The 17,857-nt window shown below is 50.5% G+C and overlaps 1 protein-coding gene across 1 annotated transcript; it reads right to left on the minus strand.

Moving 5' to 3' along the window:
- Positions 1-212: 212 nt before the first annotated feature.
- LOC123191557 (uncharacterized) lies at positions 213-2,494 on the minus strand. The gene is made up of 2 exons (XM_044604245.1): positions 1,823-2,494; positions 213-632 (listed from the first exon to the last, which is right to left on the minus strand). Exons 1-2 carry the CDS (start codon positions 2,492-2,494, stop codon positions 213-215), a joined length of 1,092 nt encoding a protein of 363 aa, XP_044460180.1.
- Between the last annotated feature and the right edge of the window lie 15,363 nt (positions 2,495-17,857).

Below are 17,857 nucleotides of genomic sequence, written 5' to 3' on the forward strand. Positions count from 1 at the left end.
TGTTTAAGTTGCAATCATCATGACAGTACAATGTATATATGGCTTGTCAACACAAAATCAACTGCTTAATGGAATCAACTGTAAATTTATAAATTCATGGAATCTCCTTCTTCTGGGATGCAATGAATAACTCTCTACTATGGTGAGCAAATTGAGCGTGTCTAGAAGTCCAGTATAGAGTATGTTCAGGTGACACTGCTGATGCCCTGTAGCTACTCACGGCCCATCAGTTCTTTTGCTCTAGCCACAAGAGCAGATAGAGGTATGCTGTGCTTCATGAGTCCCGCATCACCCAAAAAGAGCCTATAGTCTTCAGCCCTTGAAGGTGTACGCTCTACCATTAGCAGTGCTTCCATCATCTGACAGTTGATGAAATAGCTAGCGTAGGCCGGATTGAATTCCATCATGTATATGGCATGTTCAACTATCACCCTCCTGACACCAGGACAGTGAGCAGTGGGTATCATATTTGAGTTAAGTGCACAGACAAGTCTCTTTATAAATCTCTCCTTAATCTGACCGTGTTCAAGCTCTCGCGCAAAGTCTTCAGGAATGGCATTACATATTTGTGAACTAAGGCCAACAAGGACCTCTAGTTCCGCACCTTCTGCATCCATTATTCCTTCCATTACCTGTAGTGGAAATAACCAAGTTGTGTAAGCCATGATTAAACTTTAGTAGTATTTGCACCTTTTGGTTAAGTGGTAATCCATGTTGCAATTTATTTATTTTGTTGTGTTACCATTTTGTTAACACGCAGGAGAGCTGCCTATCATTCCATTAAGATAGAGAAAAGAACAGAGAGGGGGCAGAAAGACCCCTGCCCCAACCACACCAAACACAAACGCAACACCCACACACCCTGAAGAAACTACCAAAGAAACGCCAGTCCCTGGGCACCAACCGAACACCATAGCGAGCTCTCATTTGCCGCTGCCTGTAAGACCAAGGAAACACATGGGCTAGCTGTGGTCACCTCCGAGTTTGTCAGTGACGGGGACCTATGGTCGCTGCGTGTGGCAATTGGCTCAATGGGCTCAATGTTTGATAGGTTTTGAGAAGAATCTGCAGCTTATGTGTTGCCGTGGCTGAAAGGTTAGGGTGCAGCTGTATAACCCAGCGACCATCGACAAATTGTCTATTAACAGTGCAGTCTTTGCTCCTAGCTAAGGAGAATATAGTAGGGAAAGAGTGGAACAGCCTGCCATAGCCTGACCAATCATCCAACCAGAAGGAGATCTGAGAACCACTCTTTTAGAGATCAGCTTGAATAGGTTTGGAGCCAACTTAGCAATTGTTCTACCCTGCAACCAGCGATCAGAACCGAACATGGTGTTGCCCATTGCCAATAAAAGTCTCCACAGCAACACGGAACAACGCTTGAGCGTTTTGTGGAGCCTGGATGGGTAATCCAGCCCATGGTTACGAGGCCTCTATTTTCTGCAGCCAAAACCATCGGATTCGGAGTGCCCACCTGAATCTTCAACATTCAGATTACTAAATATCATGGCATGAAAATAAAACTTCCATCAATACTAAGAGCAAACACCTGTATGCATTTGCATGCACACTTGCAAAGAGATGTCCACTGTTAGAAAAAAAAGTACTCCCTCCTTTAGTGTTGTGGTTTTAGTTCAAATTTGAACTAAAAGCATAACACTTTGTTTTGGAACGGGCGGGGGGGGGGGGGGGGGGGGGGGAGTATGTGCTAATTTTCCACCAAACATTGTGAGAAAGAAAGGGTTACAAGAACATGTGTAAAAATTAAGTTGGAGAATCCGCCTCGAACATTGCACTTCTAGTTTAAATTTGAAGGGCTCACCTGTCGCAAAATGCAGGAGACTTCTTTCAGGTATGATTTGTGAATCTCACTTCGATCATACATATATATACTCTGCAACAGGCTTGATGCTACATGCTTGTACCTGTCACCCTGGATCATAACTGCAAGTTCCTTGATGAATTCATAACCTGGTTCCGCTAACATAATCAGACAGTTATTTTCACTCTCCATTGCCAGTAATGCTAGTGCTTGCCCAGCGATCATTTGTAGCAACCGATCCGAATTTGTACTTAGCTGTGCACCTTTGCTGACAAATGCATGCACCAACCTGCTAATGATTACTCGGGTGTGCCCAATCTCCTCCTTTATATTTTCATCCACGGCAAGGTTTCTAAGGAGTTCTGCTGCTCCCAGCCTCAGTTCTTGGCTGCTCCCACCCTCATCCCAGATTTCTGTAAGGTTGCTCCAAAGGAAGGGATTTTCTGCAATTTTCTGACGCAAAGTTACACCAAATTTCCCTTTAGTACTCGCAAGTCTTGCCAGCAGCTTCAGCGATGAATGTTTCAGCAGTGTCTTGTGTGTCTCACTAATATTTGTCATGTCAATATTGTTGCTTGTGAACTCTACAATCTTTGAGATGAGGCCAGTTGCTTTCTTGATTTCTATACAGTTATCCAGATCAAAGCTAGCAAGCTTTTCAAGAATCAACATGCCCTGTACAGGGAGGAGATCCGGGCCGGTTGATGGCTCCTCCTCTGGAACAGACCAACGTTTTGTAAGCTGTCTCCAGCATCTGAGTATATGGATGTTTTGTTCATCCATGTTAGCTGGCTCCTCTCTCGGAATCAAACAGTATAGTGCCATCTGTTTCAACCATTTAAGCACTGGGGAGGTCTGCTTGTTCCTGCCAACTTGCAGAATCACATTATCTTGTTGTGGCTCAAAGCTACGAATGTCCAAAAGAGGATTCTTTATATTCTCTCCATGAACAATGTCCAAAAGTGAGACTATGAGCTTCATCGCCCCAGGGATAGGGATAACTCGAAGGTAATCAGCGAGCTCGGCCGTGACCTTGGCGGCAAATGATCTAATATCCTTATCCACTTCACTTGTCCAGCCAGCCCAACATGTTGATCAAGCAGGTCACTGTCTTTGTGTAAGTGGTGAGTTCTGATATGGCTTGAGTCTTTAGGGGCTCCTTTTTCAGAAAGCTGTGTAGCATCTTAAGCCCATAGAGTTGCATCTTGGCTGAGTCTGACTTTAAAGAATCGATTGCAAATGTAATGAGGTTGGTCTTCTTTGGAGCAAGCATAGCACCTTCCATGCATCTGTCGAAGGTATATGCGTAGTACAAATTGACATATTGCACTCCTGGGGGACCTCTAAATCCAACACGACGGATCAGGGATCTTCGTAGGATGAATGAGAATATATCCAAGATGCCAGCAACAATATAGAGTATTCCTTGACCAAGCACCATCACATAAAATATTAAGAGAGATGAAACAAGGTTTGTCTTGTCACCTTGTTCATTGTCACCATAGTAGTCTTGTGGTATATCTATAAGACGCCACACTGCCAGCCCAATGCGCAACACTGCTGCTGGAATCTGGAGGTTACCAAATGATATTGTAATTAGAGCAAATACGTTGGATACAATAATCCCAACTTTTGTGTAAACATTATTGGAGAACATCAACATAACTGCCTCCGCAAGTATGCACGAGTTTGGAATAACTCGATGCCAAAATGCTATTTTGCTGCCAAGAGCCCAGTCTGCTAGCTTGATGGTACCTGGGAACCGCAGCCTGCTGATTGTGAGTAGGAGCACTACCACAAATAGTACCAAGTATACTGTGCACTTGGCAATGGAGATGAGTCTTTGAATGTTGAGATCTTCATCACCGCTATACAATAGAGAGGGAGAAAGCAGTAGGATTGCAACCATTGGGCCCCATAATGATATCGTGGGGCGTAATGGGTCGCACATTGGTGGGATTGCAGCTTCTGGACATAGAATTGCGCCAATCACAAGTACTGCCACTGACAAAGTCAGTATGTGTATTGCTTCATATTTGGCCCATACATCATCAATGCTAAACAGAACATTGAAGAGATATATGAGCAAGATCACCCCGTTCCAGCCAAGAGACCTGAAAGCACCTCTCGTGCGGAAGAAAAATTGGTAATCCAGCCTGTTACTGTGACCAATCATCCTGAAGTACATTTGTATATGGTATAGTTAGAAAAAAAAGAAAATATACAATCAACAATTGGATTGCGACATGCTTGTATCAAAATTGAACTGACAGCTGTGAAATTTGGGACCGTAGAGTACTTGACAAGATTTTGGTACAGCTCTAGTCTTCTAGTGTCCAACGTGAAAACCTGAAAAAAGAAGCAGTTGTTTAAAGTATTTCAGATTAGAGTAAATAAAGTATTTGAGATGGTTTTGATCGGCTTGCCAAGGACAAAAATCACCTAATTTGCAGGCTTGCAACTCACATTCTGGGCCCTTTGCAAAATGGGAAATCATATCTGCTTTGGAACAATAATATCTTTTGTTTTTAGTCTATGGAACAATAATATCTGGTTGAGTGATGGGCATGTTATGTCCATGTCCGGTCCACTAATTGCTTTTGAATCCTGATATCCTGATTTCCAGTGGTCTCTAGATTTTGAAAACTCGAATGGTCTATACAAAAATACGTATTTAGTAGAATCCCACACGTATATGTGGAACAGTACTACAAAGTTGCAAAGTTTCATATAGAATACCTTTATTTGTGATCCGCACAAAAAACAAAACAAAATATTTTGATCTGTGAGTGCAAAAAGTAGCACTACTACTTTGTACTTCCTCTGTGATTTGACATACAGTGCAATGCATCCCCATAGCAGGAGCTGGGTGTTACCTCCTCCCAGAGGGCCCGCACCTGGGTAGATCATGGTGTCTCTTGTGTGTAGCCACTCGGATCTGTCACTTGTATGCCCCTTCGAATAAATTTACTATCTCTCAGTAGCACCGATCGCCTTCTTCGTGACGATCAATCCTGAGTTAGGCTTTGAACTTGGTCGTACCAAGCCATGGTGGCATAGGTCGGCAAGGGGCTTTGTGGGACCTTTGTGATCGACCTTGTTGAGGCCTTGGTGTGCTTAAAACTTGGACCCTGATAAATGTCACATGTGTGGCACGAAGCAATTTCGCTCTGATGTTTTTTGATCGCAAGTTTATACAAGAGGATGACAACTTTAGTTATAAAGTATGACAACTTTCTATTTGGATGGCAAGTTTCAATTTTTTCCGGATGGCAACTTTAGTGTAAAAAATGTCAGGGTGGTGTTACTTCGTGCTATACATTATCATTTGGGTAAAACTTTGTATTCGAACCTTCACCAGAAGGAGCATGATTTTGCCAACAATCAGAATTTCGTGAAAACATCATTGCATTTGTCATGCCGTGTTTGCGGTTCATTTTCCCTATCTCTCTACTACTTGCAAGTTTCACTTCCGCGCTCTTACTCTTTTGTAGACTTGCTTGTTTAGGCTGTCCTATAAGCAACTAGAAGTAGAAAGACTAAAATTGACCAACTAAAAGGTCAAATTTATTATTGTGTATTCACCCACATCTAGAACATAATCACGATCCTACAGATGCCGACAAGAGCACACAGTTGCTGTTGATGACATGACGGCGTCATGTTGTGATTGCTTGTCCTCAGGTGATCGACATGCCCATAAAGCTCAGATGAGTCTGGAGCGTGATGTGGAGATTATGTTCTACTGGGCATCAAGCATTGGTTGCCCCCATGCAGCCCGACCAGGGACGGATGCCCCCCCCCCCCCCCCCCCAACGATCGTGTCGTCCCTGTTAAGGTATGACTTAGAGCATCTCCAGCCGCGCCCTCAGGGAGGCCTCCCCAAGCGATTTTCTCGCTCCGGCGCCGAAAAAACGGCACAGTCGCGCCTCCAGGAGCCTGATTTTTACCGACCTGGGCCGAAAACAGCGCCGGCGGAGTTAGGCCGAACCCGGCGCGCTGGGGGGCACCCGGGGGCGCCGGGGCGAGCTGTTTTGGCACGAAAAAGCCGCGGGCCAGCCGTGTCAGCGACACGGCGCCTCGTCTTGCCCCAACGGCCTCGGTTCCCGTGGGGAATCAATGTCAAGGCTGCCGCCGGTCAGCCTTGCCATTGATTCCTCATGGGCGGCGCGTCACGGGACGGCGCGCCGACGCCTCCCCTCCCTCGCACGCGTTCACACGAGCGCGGCGTGGCTATATAGTCGGTGGCCTCACTTGCATGTGCCCACACCAGCCTCGCCCCTCGCCGCCGCCCAGCCCCTCCCTCTACCTCTCCCGAGCGCCGCCGCCCAGCCCCTTCCTCTCCCTCTCTACCTCTCCCGAGCCTGTCACCATGGCAGAGCGTTTCCCCGGAGACGAGGCGGCGGCCAACGGCTTCGGCCGCTGTTCGCTGCACGAACAGGACTCTTGGCTCCTGTTCCAGGCGAACATCCCGGCGCCGTCGGACATGCGCGCCGGGCCGACGGGGTGGAGACTCAGCGACGGGGGAGTGCCCGTTCCCCCGTTGCCCGACACCGTGGCCAAGCCCAATTACTTCGCCGAGGAGGTCGAGGTCGTACGCGCCTCCCTCACCGACGCCCAGCTCTCCCTCCCCCAGTACGCCAGCGACAACCACGCGGCTTGGGCGGCGTACTTCGAGCGCTGTCAGCAGCAGCGGTTGGCGTCCACCAACGACGCGCCGGTGGTCGGCGGCCAGAAGAACAGCGAGGGGCGCCACCTGTGGTGGGGTGTCCCCGGCCGCACACTCGAGGGCGTGCTGACGTACCTCGAGGGCGGCAACGACCCGCCGTTGGTGTACCCGGCGAGGGTGGCCGCCCCGGCGCACCACCGACGCACCGGGCCATGGGCGCCAAGGAGGTTCGGGTCCTCCTCCTCTTCTTCCTCCTTACGATCTTCCTCGCACTCCTCCGGTACTTCGGCCCTGCTCGGCGTCAAGGCCGAGCCCGCGGCGGAGACGCCGTTCGGCCGGCGCACTCGCAGCGCCGACATCGTCATCAACGAGGGCGGCCGGCGTGCCTCCTCGTCGGCTCCTCCTCCGCGCTTCGTCAAGCCAAAGACGGAGCCGGGGCTCGCGCCGGTGAAGAAGGAGCCGGCCACGCCGGTGAAGATGGAGCTCGACGACGACGACGTGGCCCTGGAATGGGCGCGCAGGGACTCCATAGTGATGGAGAAGGAGCGTCTGGAGAAGGCGAAGGAGCGCCAGTGCGCCGCCCTGCGCCGCTTCGCGGAGCGCCGACGCGGCCGCGACGAAGGCGGAGTCGTCGTCATCTGCGACAGCGACGACGACGACGTGCCGCCTCACCAGCCCGCGTTGGCGACGCCGGTCAGGGGTCCACCAGGGACGGCCGCGTCAAGGAGGAGAAGTCCGACGACAGCGGCGACGACGGCGACTACTCGGCGTTCAACAAGTTCTCTTTTAGATTAGTTATCTAGTTTGCTATGTAATGAAAACCGGCGAACATGTCTAATATATGTCAAAGTTTACCGAAATTTATCGTGTTTAGCCGAACTTCGCCGAACTGTGCCGAAATTTGCTATACAAATTTTATTTTTAAACGCGTCTCGGGGCGGCCTTAGGGCCGGCTGCTAGGAACCAACTCACCCCAGGCCCAATTTTTGCGCCGGCTCACCCCCAGACAGCGATTTTAGGCGCCCCCTGAGGGGCCAACGACTGGAGATGCTCTTATTCGCTGATCTTTTTTGCCTGTGCACTTGATCGTGATTAACGTGCAGCCCGAGCCCATGTACAGCCCAATGCTAAGAATGGTAAGCAGGCCATCGTGGATGTTAGTTGCAATGGGCTAATAAAATTATATTAGCAGCCATATCGGCTTGGAAAAAGGCCATGATGGAACCACGCACGCATATATGGCTGCTAACTTCTTTGTTTCCAAGCCGCTAGGGGCTGCTACGATCGGATCTTTTCATCGTGCAGTTGCGCCGCCGGGGATTGTTGTGATCGAATCTTTCCCATCGCGCGGCCGCGCCACCACCGAGAAGCGGAGAAAGGAAGGGGACGCCGGAATAGGGAGGCGTCGATCTACGGACCACAGACACGTTGCCGGATGGCTTAACGCACTGATGAGCGGCAAAAACATGAGCGGAAAAAGGTAGTTTATATTCAAATTAATTTAGTTCGTGCCTTGACAAATTATAGATATATAGGCATACAGACTGTAGGCACTAAAAATCAATTATACATTTTCTGTTTTTTATTTGTGCTTGTGTAGACAGTAGACATGAAGAGGAAAAAAGCGGAATTGATTCAAGCTCTCAACCGTCGAAACATGATGCCAGTGCAAACAACGTGCAACCTAGCGAAGGGGAGCAGCCTAATCAACAAAGTAAGTCTAAAGATTTTTATTGATGTCATGAGGTAAGCAAGAATGATTTAATTCCAAACATTTATAGTTTCTATGTCTTTTTAGAGGAAATAATGAATCGAGGATTCCCAGAACCAAGGTAATAGCCGGACCAATATTTAATTTATATACAAACTCCTAATCCCAAAATTATGCGAATATAAAATTTGACAAATCTACATCTCTTATGTCGTTGTATTTCTATTAGTGCTCAGATTTGCTATCTATTTTTTCTTTAATTCTGTTAAGAAATTGGTGTAAAGGAGGTTAACATAAGAGGAAAAAAATCTCATGTGTCATTGTCTTGCCCTCCCCTATGCTCAAATCCTGGCTCCGTCCCTGAGCCCAACAAGGCCTGCGCGGGATGCGCGCGACATGTTTGGTCGCCTGGCTGCATGCGGTTTGAGGCCCGCACAGACCTTAAAGCAGCCCGCAGCCTGGCCCGGCGGAAACTGCCAAATCGGCAGTTTCTCGCGAGCCTGGCCGCGCGCGGCCACGTGTGTGAGGCAGTTGCATGCCTCGGGCAGCGCGGGAGACGGAGGCGATGTCTCGTTACTCGGCCCCCACTCTCTTGTCACCGCCCAGACGCACTGTTCCCACCGCTCCCTCTCTCTTCCTCACCGCCCCTCCCTCTCCTCTCCTCCGATGGCTCCGCCACACCCACCGTCGCGCCGCCCTCTGACCCCCGTCGACCAGCGCATCGCCGGCATCTAGGAGTGCTGGCTGGCCGGGCTCCAGAACTCGGGCCGCGACCTGGCGTCGTCGCTGCGAGCGCCGTCCCCCATCTGCTGCCGGCCACCACAAGCGCCGGCCATTGCGGTGCCGGACGCTCCTGCTCCGCCGCCGATTCCAGACCTCATGGTCCTGGGCTCGGCGTCGGCGCTGTCGATGGAGCCGCCCCTTCTTGGGACCCCATTGGCCACGAGGGTTTTCTTGACCCCCGTCCAAGGGTTTCCTCCTGTCGGCGGGCCGTCCTTCTCGACCTCCAGCGTGGCGTTGAGCACGGGGCCGATGCCGCAGGCCGTCGCCGGGGCCGGCTCCTCCTCTGCTCCGCCACCTCTCTCCTTCCCGCGGGGGTTTTCACCCTGGCCTCGGTTCGTCGCGGCTGCGCGTGCTTCGGTAAGTCAAACCCCCTCAATCCTTGCTCCTAGATGTAGATTAGGGGTTTATTTCTTAGACATGTGGTAGTAGTTAGTTGATTCGATAGGATTAGATAGGACTCTAGCAGATCCGATTGGATGCGATCCCAATCGAATCCCATCGGACTGATCTGTTCTTGTTTTGTACAGTGTGTGTGCTAGGATAATTTTTCTTGTGCTACTGCTTGTGTGTCTTATGATTTGTGTTCATGCTAGTAGGTGTGTTCATGCTAGAATCATGTTCATGTTGAGTGATGAATGTTATACTAATGGCATGTTCATGTTGAGTGATGAATGCTAGAATCATGTTGACTGATGGCATGTTCATGTTCATGTTCAAGCTAATGATCATGTTCATGTATCATGTTGCTAACATACATGTTCAAGCTAGGGTTTGTGTTGAATGTTATACATGCAATGCAGTAGGACCATTTTAGAATGGTGCCAAATCTGCATGGCTGCACATGGGTGCTATTGGCACTTGGTGTTGCTATTTTTAGATGTTTCCATGTTTAGGATAGTGCAGTGATGAGTGCTAGTTGCAGCAAAGAAAATGGCACTGATCAGTGGACTTGCCCAACAGCAAATCAACTAATCAGTGGCATTTGCCCAACAACAAGTGTCATTGATAAGTGGCATTTTTCCATAGAGTTTGTGGACTAATCAGTGTCATTTGCTGGGCAAATGCCTTGATCAGTGCCATTTTACAAAGAGTTTGTGCACCAATACTTGTCATCTTACCTAACAAGATATTGAAGACTAACTGGGATGTGTCGGGAGGAGGAGCTCAGGTGGTGGTCGGAGCTGAGCGCGCCGAGGATTTCATCCTCACGAACAGGTGGCTCAGGAAGGTGGACCTGCCTGGCAGGATCGTCTTCATGAGCGTGCCTCGTTCAAGTGGACGATCTCTGAGGCAGGGCCACGAGGAGGGGGCCAGGGAGCCGCTGCGCTTCTACCAGCAGATCAAGGACAACGAGGACCTCGCCATGCTCGTCGTGCCACCCAAGTTCGTGGAGGTGATGAACACCTGGCTAGTCATCAAGCCGCTCCCGCGCATGATCAGTCTGTCGGCGAGCAAGCGATGCGTGTTCTGGGTGCAGGTCCAGAACTTCGAGGGGCACATAGTGCTTGGCCGGGGCTGGAACTACTTCTGCCGCCGCCACCGGATCATCCCCGACAACATCATTGTTGTGCGCATCTCAGGACTCGGACTGAAGGCTCAGATCTACAACCATGACTCCTCCGTCATGTGCAGGTTTCGTTGCAGTAGGCATAATTGCGTTGGTAGTTAAGTTAAGTAAGGTGTTAGTGGAGAACTTTTATAGTGTGTGGCGAGACTTGTGCTGGGACCTTGTTCATATTTTGGCTAGGAGCAGCACCTTGGCATGGAGCAGGGAAGGAGGATGCCCCTACTTTTAATCTAGACTTATGCTATGTAGTTAAGTAGTTTGTTGTCATTTCCTTGCTTGTTGTGTTAAGTTTGTTGTCATTACATTGCTTGCTTTGTTTGATCTTACTGTTTTGCTGTTGTTGTTATGCTGATCATGTGGTGGTAAGGCCATTACATTTGAATGAGGTGAGCAGAACACAAACACTGTTTGCAACCAAACAACTGAAGTTTGCATCCGATTACACCCTAAGCACAAAAACGGCAACCAAACAGTAAGGGAATAAATGCCTCTCCATACGATGCAGGCAACCAGACAGGTTGCATCTGCTGCATACGAGGCTGCATTTCATCAACCAAGCTGGCTGGAGATGGACATGCAATGCAACTACTGTTGCAAACTGCAACCAAACACGCCCCTAAGGTTAGACATATGAGACTTATGACCTGTACAGTCTAGCACATCGACCGAGAGGTTAGTCGGAATAGAGATGTGTGGTAAGATCTGCGTCGATGAAATAAAAGCGTGATACTGATGGTGACCGTCTTACGTATGTGACTACATGCACGCGACTCAAACATGAGGATTTTTGCACTTGACCAAGACCATGACACATGGTTAACTTAAACGCCTAAGCTTACGCTAGTTACAAGTTCAAACACAAATCCAATAGGAAGTAACGGCAGAGTAGTTTACCTCAAGGCTTCTAGAAAAACCGTGGCCGTCGAGACCCAGATATCCGTGCGAAGGAGGTCGCTGGGATAGCCGCCGAGCAGGACGACGGTCGCCCACGTGAAGGCCAGCGTGCCCAAGGCATTGCCGAGCCTCTCGATCAGCACAACGAAGCGGTTCAGCCCCATCTCCGGCGCCGCGGCGGCGGCCTTGCCCGCGGGGGGATCCGCCGGCATCTGTACACGGTGCTCGGCGACGTTCGTCATTACAGCAGCAGCGAAACAACACAACCAAGGTGAGCCCACAATGTACAGCTGCTTGGTGCCTCTTCGGTGAATCCGGTGTTCTCGGCCGGGATTCTCCCCTAAAGTATATCCGCAGACATCCTGTTTCTCCAGTTAACCGAATGCTATCTCCAAGAAACAAAAGATAAACCAAGGCCAGCCGGCCGCAAGCTAGCGTTTTCATCGTCCAGACTAGCGAGAGCATAGCTGCGCAGGTCACTGTCCAAGTGTCGAGTGTTGTGTTCAGCCAGGACACTCGACCTGCACGCACGTAAACAAACGGCAGATCGAGCCTGCATGAGACAAGAAAACTCGAGGAAATCTCCACGGAGACCACGCGCGGACGTAGCACGCGCAGCCTAATCGAGGACGACGGTCGTCATCCATCTAGTCATCGTAGAAAGCGACCTAGTCCACGTCCCAGAGAATTCACATGACCATAGCGTGGAGTCTCCCGCGTAAAGAAGTCGATCTAGGCCCCGCAGCTTTGTAAATTTTGTCACACCTGCCGGTGATACCATGCATGGTACCGGCAACAAAAATTACTACTCCCTTCATCTTAAAATATAAAAATGTTCTTAACACTAGCATAGTATCAAAAACGTTCTTATATTCTGGGACATAGAAAGTAGTTCAAACGATTAGGATTTTTTTACCTAAATGCATGGGCGGACCCAAGATTGGACCAAGCCCCGGGCCTAGGCCGGCTACTGTGCCCTACAGTGCTGCTACAGTGCCTGAAATGATATACTAAAGGCAGTGTTAAGTAGACGCAAAGGCAGTGTTAAGTATACTAAATGCATGGTACCAATTGTGATCTAAGTATACTTTCAGTATTTGTGGTGGTTGAGTAAACCCTAATTTTTACCATGTTACTATATATGTTGTCGCTCCTAGTTCAAATCATTTATGCTAGGCTCCTCTCCATCCATGATAAAATTGCATGGTTCTTTGAAGGATGAACTTAGTGAGCTCTAGACTGAAGTGGGTGCCTCATGGATTGATGGATGTCATTAGTACTTGATAACCACACCATTCACTGGTGCCGAACAACACCCCCGGCCCGTTGTAATGCTTAAAATTTAAGCCTTGCACCCTGACAATGCACAACTACCATGACATTTCATATTGCATCACAAAGCTGATTCATCAACATCCATACATCCATGTTCTTACAAAACTAATACAGCCATTGTTTAAGTTGCCATCATCATGACAGTACAATGTATGACTTATATATCAAAACAAATCAACTGCTTAATATCAACTGTAAACTCATAAATTCATGGAATCTCCATCTTGGATGCAATGAATAACTCTTTAATCTCTATACTATGGTGAGCAAATTGAGCGTGCCTTCAAGTCCTAGTATAGACCATTCGCAAAAACAAAAACAAAAGAAGTCCGAGTATAGACCAGTAGTGCAAATATCTCCTAAATGCATGTTCAAGTGACGCTGATGATGTCTCATAGCTACTCATGGTCCATCAGTTCTTTTGCTCTAGCCACAAGTGTGGATAGAGGTATGCTGTGCTCCATGAGTCCTGCATCACCCGAGAAGAACCTGTACTTTTCAGCCCTTGAAGGTGTACACCCTACCATCAGCAGTGCTTCCATCATCCGACAGTTCTTGAAACAGCTAGTGTAGACAGGAATGAATTCCATCATGTATATGGCATGTTCAACTATCACCCTCCTGATGCCAGGGCAATGAGCAGTGGGTGTCATATTTGAGTTAAGTGCAGAGACAAGTCTCTTTATAAATCTTTCCTTATTCGGACCATGCTCAAGCTCTCGCTCAAAGTCTTCAGGAATGGCATTACATAGTCGTGAACTAAGGCCAACAAGGACCTCTAGTTCCACACCTTCTGCATCCATTATTCCTTCCATCACCTGTAGTGAAATAAATAAGTTGCGTAAGCCATGATTAAACTTTAGTGGTATCTGCACCTTTTTGGTTACAATCGTTTTGGTTAACTGGTAGTATCTGCAATTTAAACTATCACTAGTTTAAATTTGAAAGGGCTCACCTCTCGCAAAATGTAGGAGACTTCTTTCAGGTTCGAGTTGTGAAACTCATTTTGACCATAAACACACATACTCCGCAACAGGCTTGATGCTACGTACCTGTACCTGTTACCATGGATCATAACTGCGAGTTCCTTGATGAAGACATAACCTGGTTCTGCTAACATAACAAGACAATTGTTGGCACTCTCAATTGCCAATAGTGCAAGTGCTTGTCCAGCGATCATTTGTAGCAACTGATCTGAATCTGTACTTGACGGTGCACCTTGGCTGAGAAATGCATGCATCAACCTGCTTATGATCACTGGGATGTGCCTGATCTGCTCCTTTATGTTTCCTTCCATGGCAAGGTTTCTAATGAGTTCTGCCGTGAGCTCTCTAAGTTCTTGGCTGAGTGGGACGATGGGGCCTCCCGTCCCAAGCGCCGCGAGGCCGACCGGCGCGAGGCCTCCCGTCCTTCCCCTGACGCCCTGCGTCGTGAAGAGGAACTCCGGCGGGAGCTGCGTGCGCTCCGGGAGAGCCGCCGTGATGATCGCCGCTCTCCGGCTCGCCGCGATACCCGGGGCCGATCCCGCTCCTCTGGGCAGGAGGCTTTGGATGACTAGCGCGCGAGGAGGCAATCGCCATCCCCTGCCCCGCGGCGCGGCCGCAGCCCCTTCCCGGCGCGGGCCCCTCGTCCCCCGTCCCCTCGCTCCCAGACCCCGCCTCCAGCTCCCACCGCGAAGAGATATGTGCCACCCCATGCCACCGGGTCCTCGGCGCCTTCCGCGGCTACCGCCCCGGGCGGCGGCCCCTCTCGCGGCCGCCAAGGCCCTGCCAAGAAGAAGAAGCGCCACGGTCAGGGCCGTGGCAACCCGCCCCCCCTCCCGCCGTCGGTCCCGGGCTCCGCCGCCGCTCCGGTCTTCGTCTCCAACGGTCCCCGCCCCCCTGCTTCAATTGCGGGGTGGCGGGCCACTCGCAAGTCAACTGCCCCAATCCTCTATGCTGCTACATCTGCAAGGATCCCGGACACCCTGCGCTTCTGTGCCTTGACCGCCCGGTGACATCGGAGCTCATGATGTATGGCCACGGTATTGAGGGGCTGGGCTTCTTCTACCTGGAGGTCCCCGACCTCCCGCCAGCCACCCACTCCCTCCAGGCGATCGTCACCGTGGTCGACGGGGTTGCCTCCCCTGAGATGACCGAGGCTGAGCTCAACCACCTTTACCGTCGGCAGAGGGACTGGGCTGTCACCCCGACCGCCGGTCACATATTCACTGTGATCTTTCCCGACACCGTCAGCTACGGCTACGCCACGCGGAGTGGCCGGATCACCCTCGCCCTCCACCAGCCTGTCGTCGACATCACCGAGCCAGTCTTGGACGCCCAGGCGGTGGCCGTCCTGGATACTGCTTGGATTCTTGTGGGCGGCCTCCCCGACATCGCCCGGTCTGAGCTCGTCATCTGCCAGATGTCCAAGATTCTGGGCAAGGTGGTGGTGGTTGACGAGCTCTCTCTCCGCAAGAAGGAGGAGGTCCACGTCAAGGTCAAGTGCCTAGACTCCACCAAGCTGCACGTCACCGTTCGTGTGTTCTTCAACGACCAGGGGTACGACCTCAGGATCTCTCCCTATCCCCCCAACCATGTCGGTCGCCCCCGCTTCACCGACGATGGTCCCCCCGGTGGCAACCTGGGGACCGACGACGGCTACCACGGCCGCCACCGGCCCCGCTCCCGCCGGTCGGACGACGAGGAGGGATCAGAGGACTCTCCCTCCCGGTCTCAGTCTCGCTCTCCTTCGCCTCCGGTCGCCGGGGGGCATGGGCGTCAGGTTGCCCCAGGTCTTCTCCTTGCGGCGCCGCTCAGCTCGATGCCCGAGTCCCCCGAGGCCAGTGATGCCTCCAGCGTGGGCTTGGTCGTCTGCCCCGGGTCCTCTCCTTGCTCCCCCGCTCCAGTCGGGCCGTCGCGCCCCGGCTCCCCCTCGTCGCCACCGATTTGTGACACCCCAAAATTTTTGGGCCTTGTTTTATTAAATTAAATTTTTTTGCCAGGAATTAAAAACCTTTATTTTCTGGGCACCCTTTTTATTTTTGAACCATTTTTTTTCCTTGTCATAATGGAGTTTTCCTCAAAGTGAAAACTTTTCAAATATGTTATTGTACTTGTTTAACCTCTCAAGAAAAACTTTTCTTTTATCAGTATAACTAATTACATAATTAATTGCTTGATCTTTATTTTCTTGAAAAATGGTTTTTCAAGGTTATATGGCCATATTTGAACTACAACCATTTGATAAATTCACCTAAAATTCCAACCAAAAATTTGGAGATGTCATGTGATGTTTTTAAATCACTTTTATACAAAAATATCTTTTATTCATGTAATATTTTGAGCTCTGCATCAATTTTTCCTTCTCTGGTCCAGAGTGCAATTTGCACTACAACCCATTTAAATAATTCTTTCTAGCCTCCACCAAAATTATGGGATGTTAGTAGTATCATATGATTCAACTTTATGCAAAAACCCAGTGATGTTATTTGAAAAATTTGAGTGCATCAACCTCATTTTCATTCTGGTCCAGCCTTGTGATTTCTACTACAACCCTATTTATTTTTGCTCCAATGATCTTGTGCTTTCTCCTACTTGTAGACAGCCCTACCAAACCCCTAAATCCAGGAGCATGCAACCATTTGATTATTTTTGGTTCATGAAGTAATGCCTTTTTCTTTCTGTCCAGAATTAAAGTTTTGCAAAACTTGCACTAGCAAGTTTCTCCTTTTGTCCAAATAACCTCACCACTCTCTCTTGCATCTAAGGAGACCCTGATCTGGAGAATTTGGCCACCCCAAGAAGAGCCTAGGTGCCTGTGGCATTTTGTCAAACACCTGGAGAGCATGGCCAGATTTGACATGATCTTGTTTTTGCATTGTGAACTTGGTCTCCTGACCTAACCACCTTGTCCCTTGATCGCCCCACTATCCCTAACCTAGCCCTGTTTCTCGCCAGCCTCTCCCGCGACCTCTAGCGTGCTCTGGCATTGTGTCGAGCACATCCCGTGCATGGCCAGAGCGCGAGCAGAGCGTGCGTTTGGCACGTGCAAAAGCGCCCGAGCCGACGCGTCGCGCCCCTGGCCTTGCCACCACTGCAGAGCCGCACCACGCATGTCCCTCCTCACCGCAACGCGACAAGCCGCCCCTCGCCACGCCCCGGCAGGCCAAGAGCTAGCCGCCGCAGCCGCCCGACAGCCTCTGCTCATGTCGGCGCCGCCGAGCCTCCCCCGCTCGCCACCTGCCTCCTGGAGCAGTGCGTGCTCACCCGCAAGCGTGTCCCCTAGCGCTCGTCGCCGCCACGACGCCCTGCCACTACAGGAAGGCAGTCCACCGTCGTTCTTATCCGGCCGCCGCGGAACCGACCTCGACGAGCTATAAAAGGAGGCCCCCGAGCTTCCCCGAGCACGCAGACAACCTCAGGCCACCCGAATGGCACTCCCCTAGCTCGCATTCGACCCGGGGAGGCCTCCTTCCTCATCTCCGGCAACTCCTACCGCCGCCACCACCCCGGCCAATCCGGCACCTCTAGTACCTCCCCCTCTCCACTCTCTCCACCAGGAGCCTTCTCTTCCTTCCGCGAACACTTTCCCCTACTCAATTTTGATCAAGAACCACCGTAGCCCCAAACGCACTCTGCTCCCGAAGCTCCCCTCCGCCGCGAAGCTCACCGCCGACGACTCTTTCCACCCCCGTCTACCCAGCGACCACCGGAAGGACCGCCTCGGTCTCGTGGATCCATCCAGACTCTCTGGAACCCGCGGGGAGCTGCCGCTCGCTGGCGACGATCGCCGTTGCCTCGCCTCCGTTCGGGCAGAGGAAGAGGAGGGAGGGATAGACTGGTCAAACGTGACCAGTGGGCCCTCTGGACCCACTGTCAGCGACCCCGTGCCTGTCCACGTGGGATTAAGTGAAGGCGTAATCCCCCCAGTACGTTTCCCCCGCTCCGAAAACGTATTCCCCTCTGAAACGTTTTCTTTTCTGTTTTATTTTAAATAACAGATTTTGACCACAACTTTGACTGCCTATAACTTTTTAAATATAACTCCAAATGAATTAATTCTTTTTCCTACATCTCTGAAATATTGTCTAGTTTA

This window comes from Triticum aestivum, chromosome 2A (genome assembly GCF_018294505.1).
Source record: "Triticum aestivum cultivar Chinese Spring chromosome 2A, IWGSC CS RefSeq v2.1, whole genome shotgun sequence".
In the NCBI taxonomy this organism is placed as follows: domain Eukaryota; kingdom Viridiplantae; phylum Streptophyta; class Magnoliopsida; order Poales; family Poaceae; genus Triticum; species Triticum aestivum.

Coding starts and splice junctions, on each gene's coding strand:
- LOC123191557 (XM_044604245.1), bottom strand. CDS start 2,494: ATGTTGATTCTTGAAAAGCTTGCTAGCTTTGATCTGGATAACTGTATA. Junction 633..1,822: donor TCTCCTGCATTTTGCGACAG/GTGAGCCCTTCA, acceptor TTTCCACTACAG/GTAATGGAAGGAATAATGGA.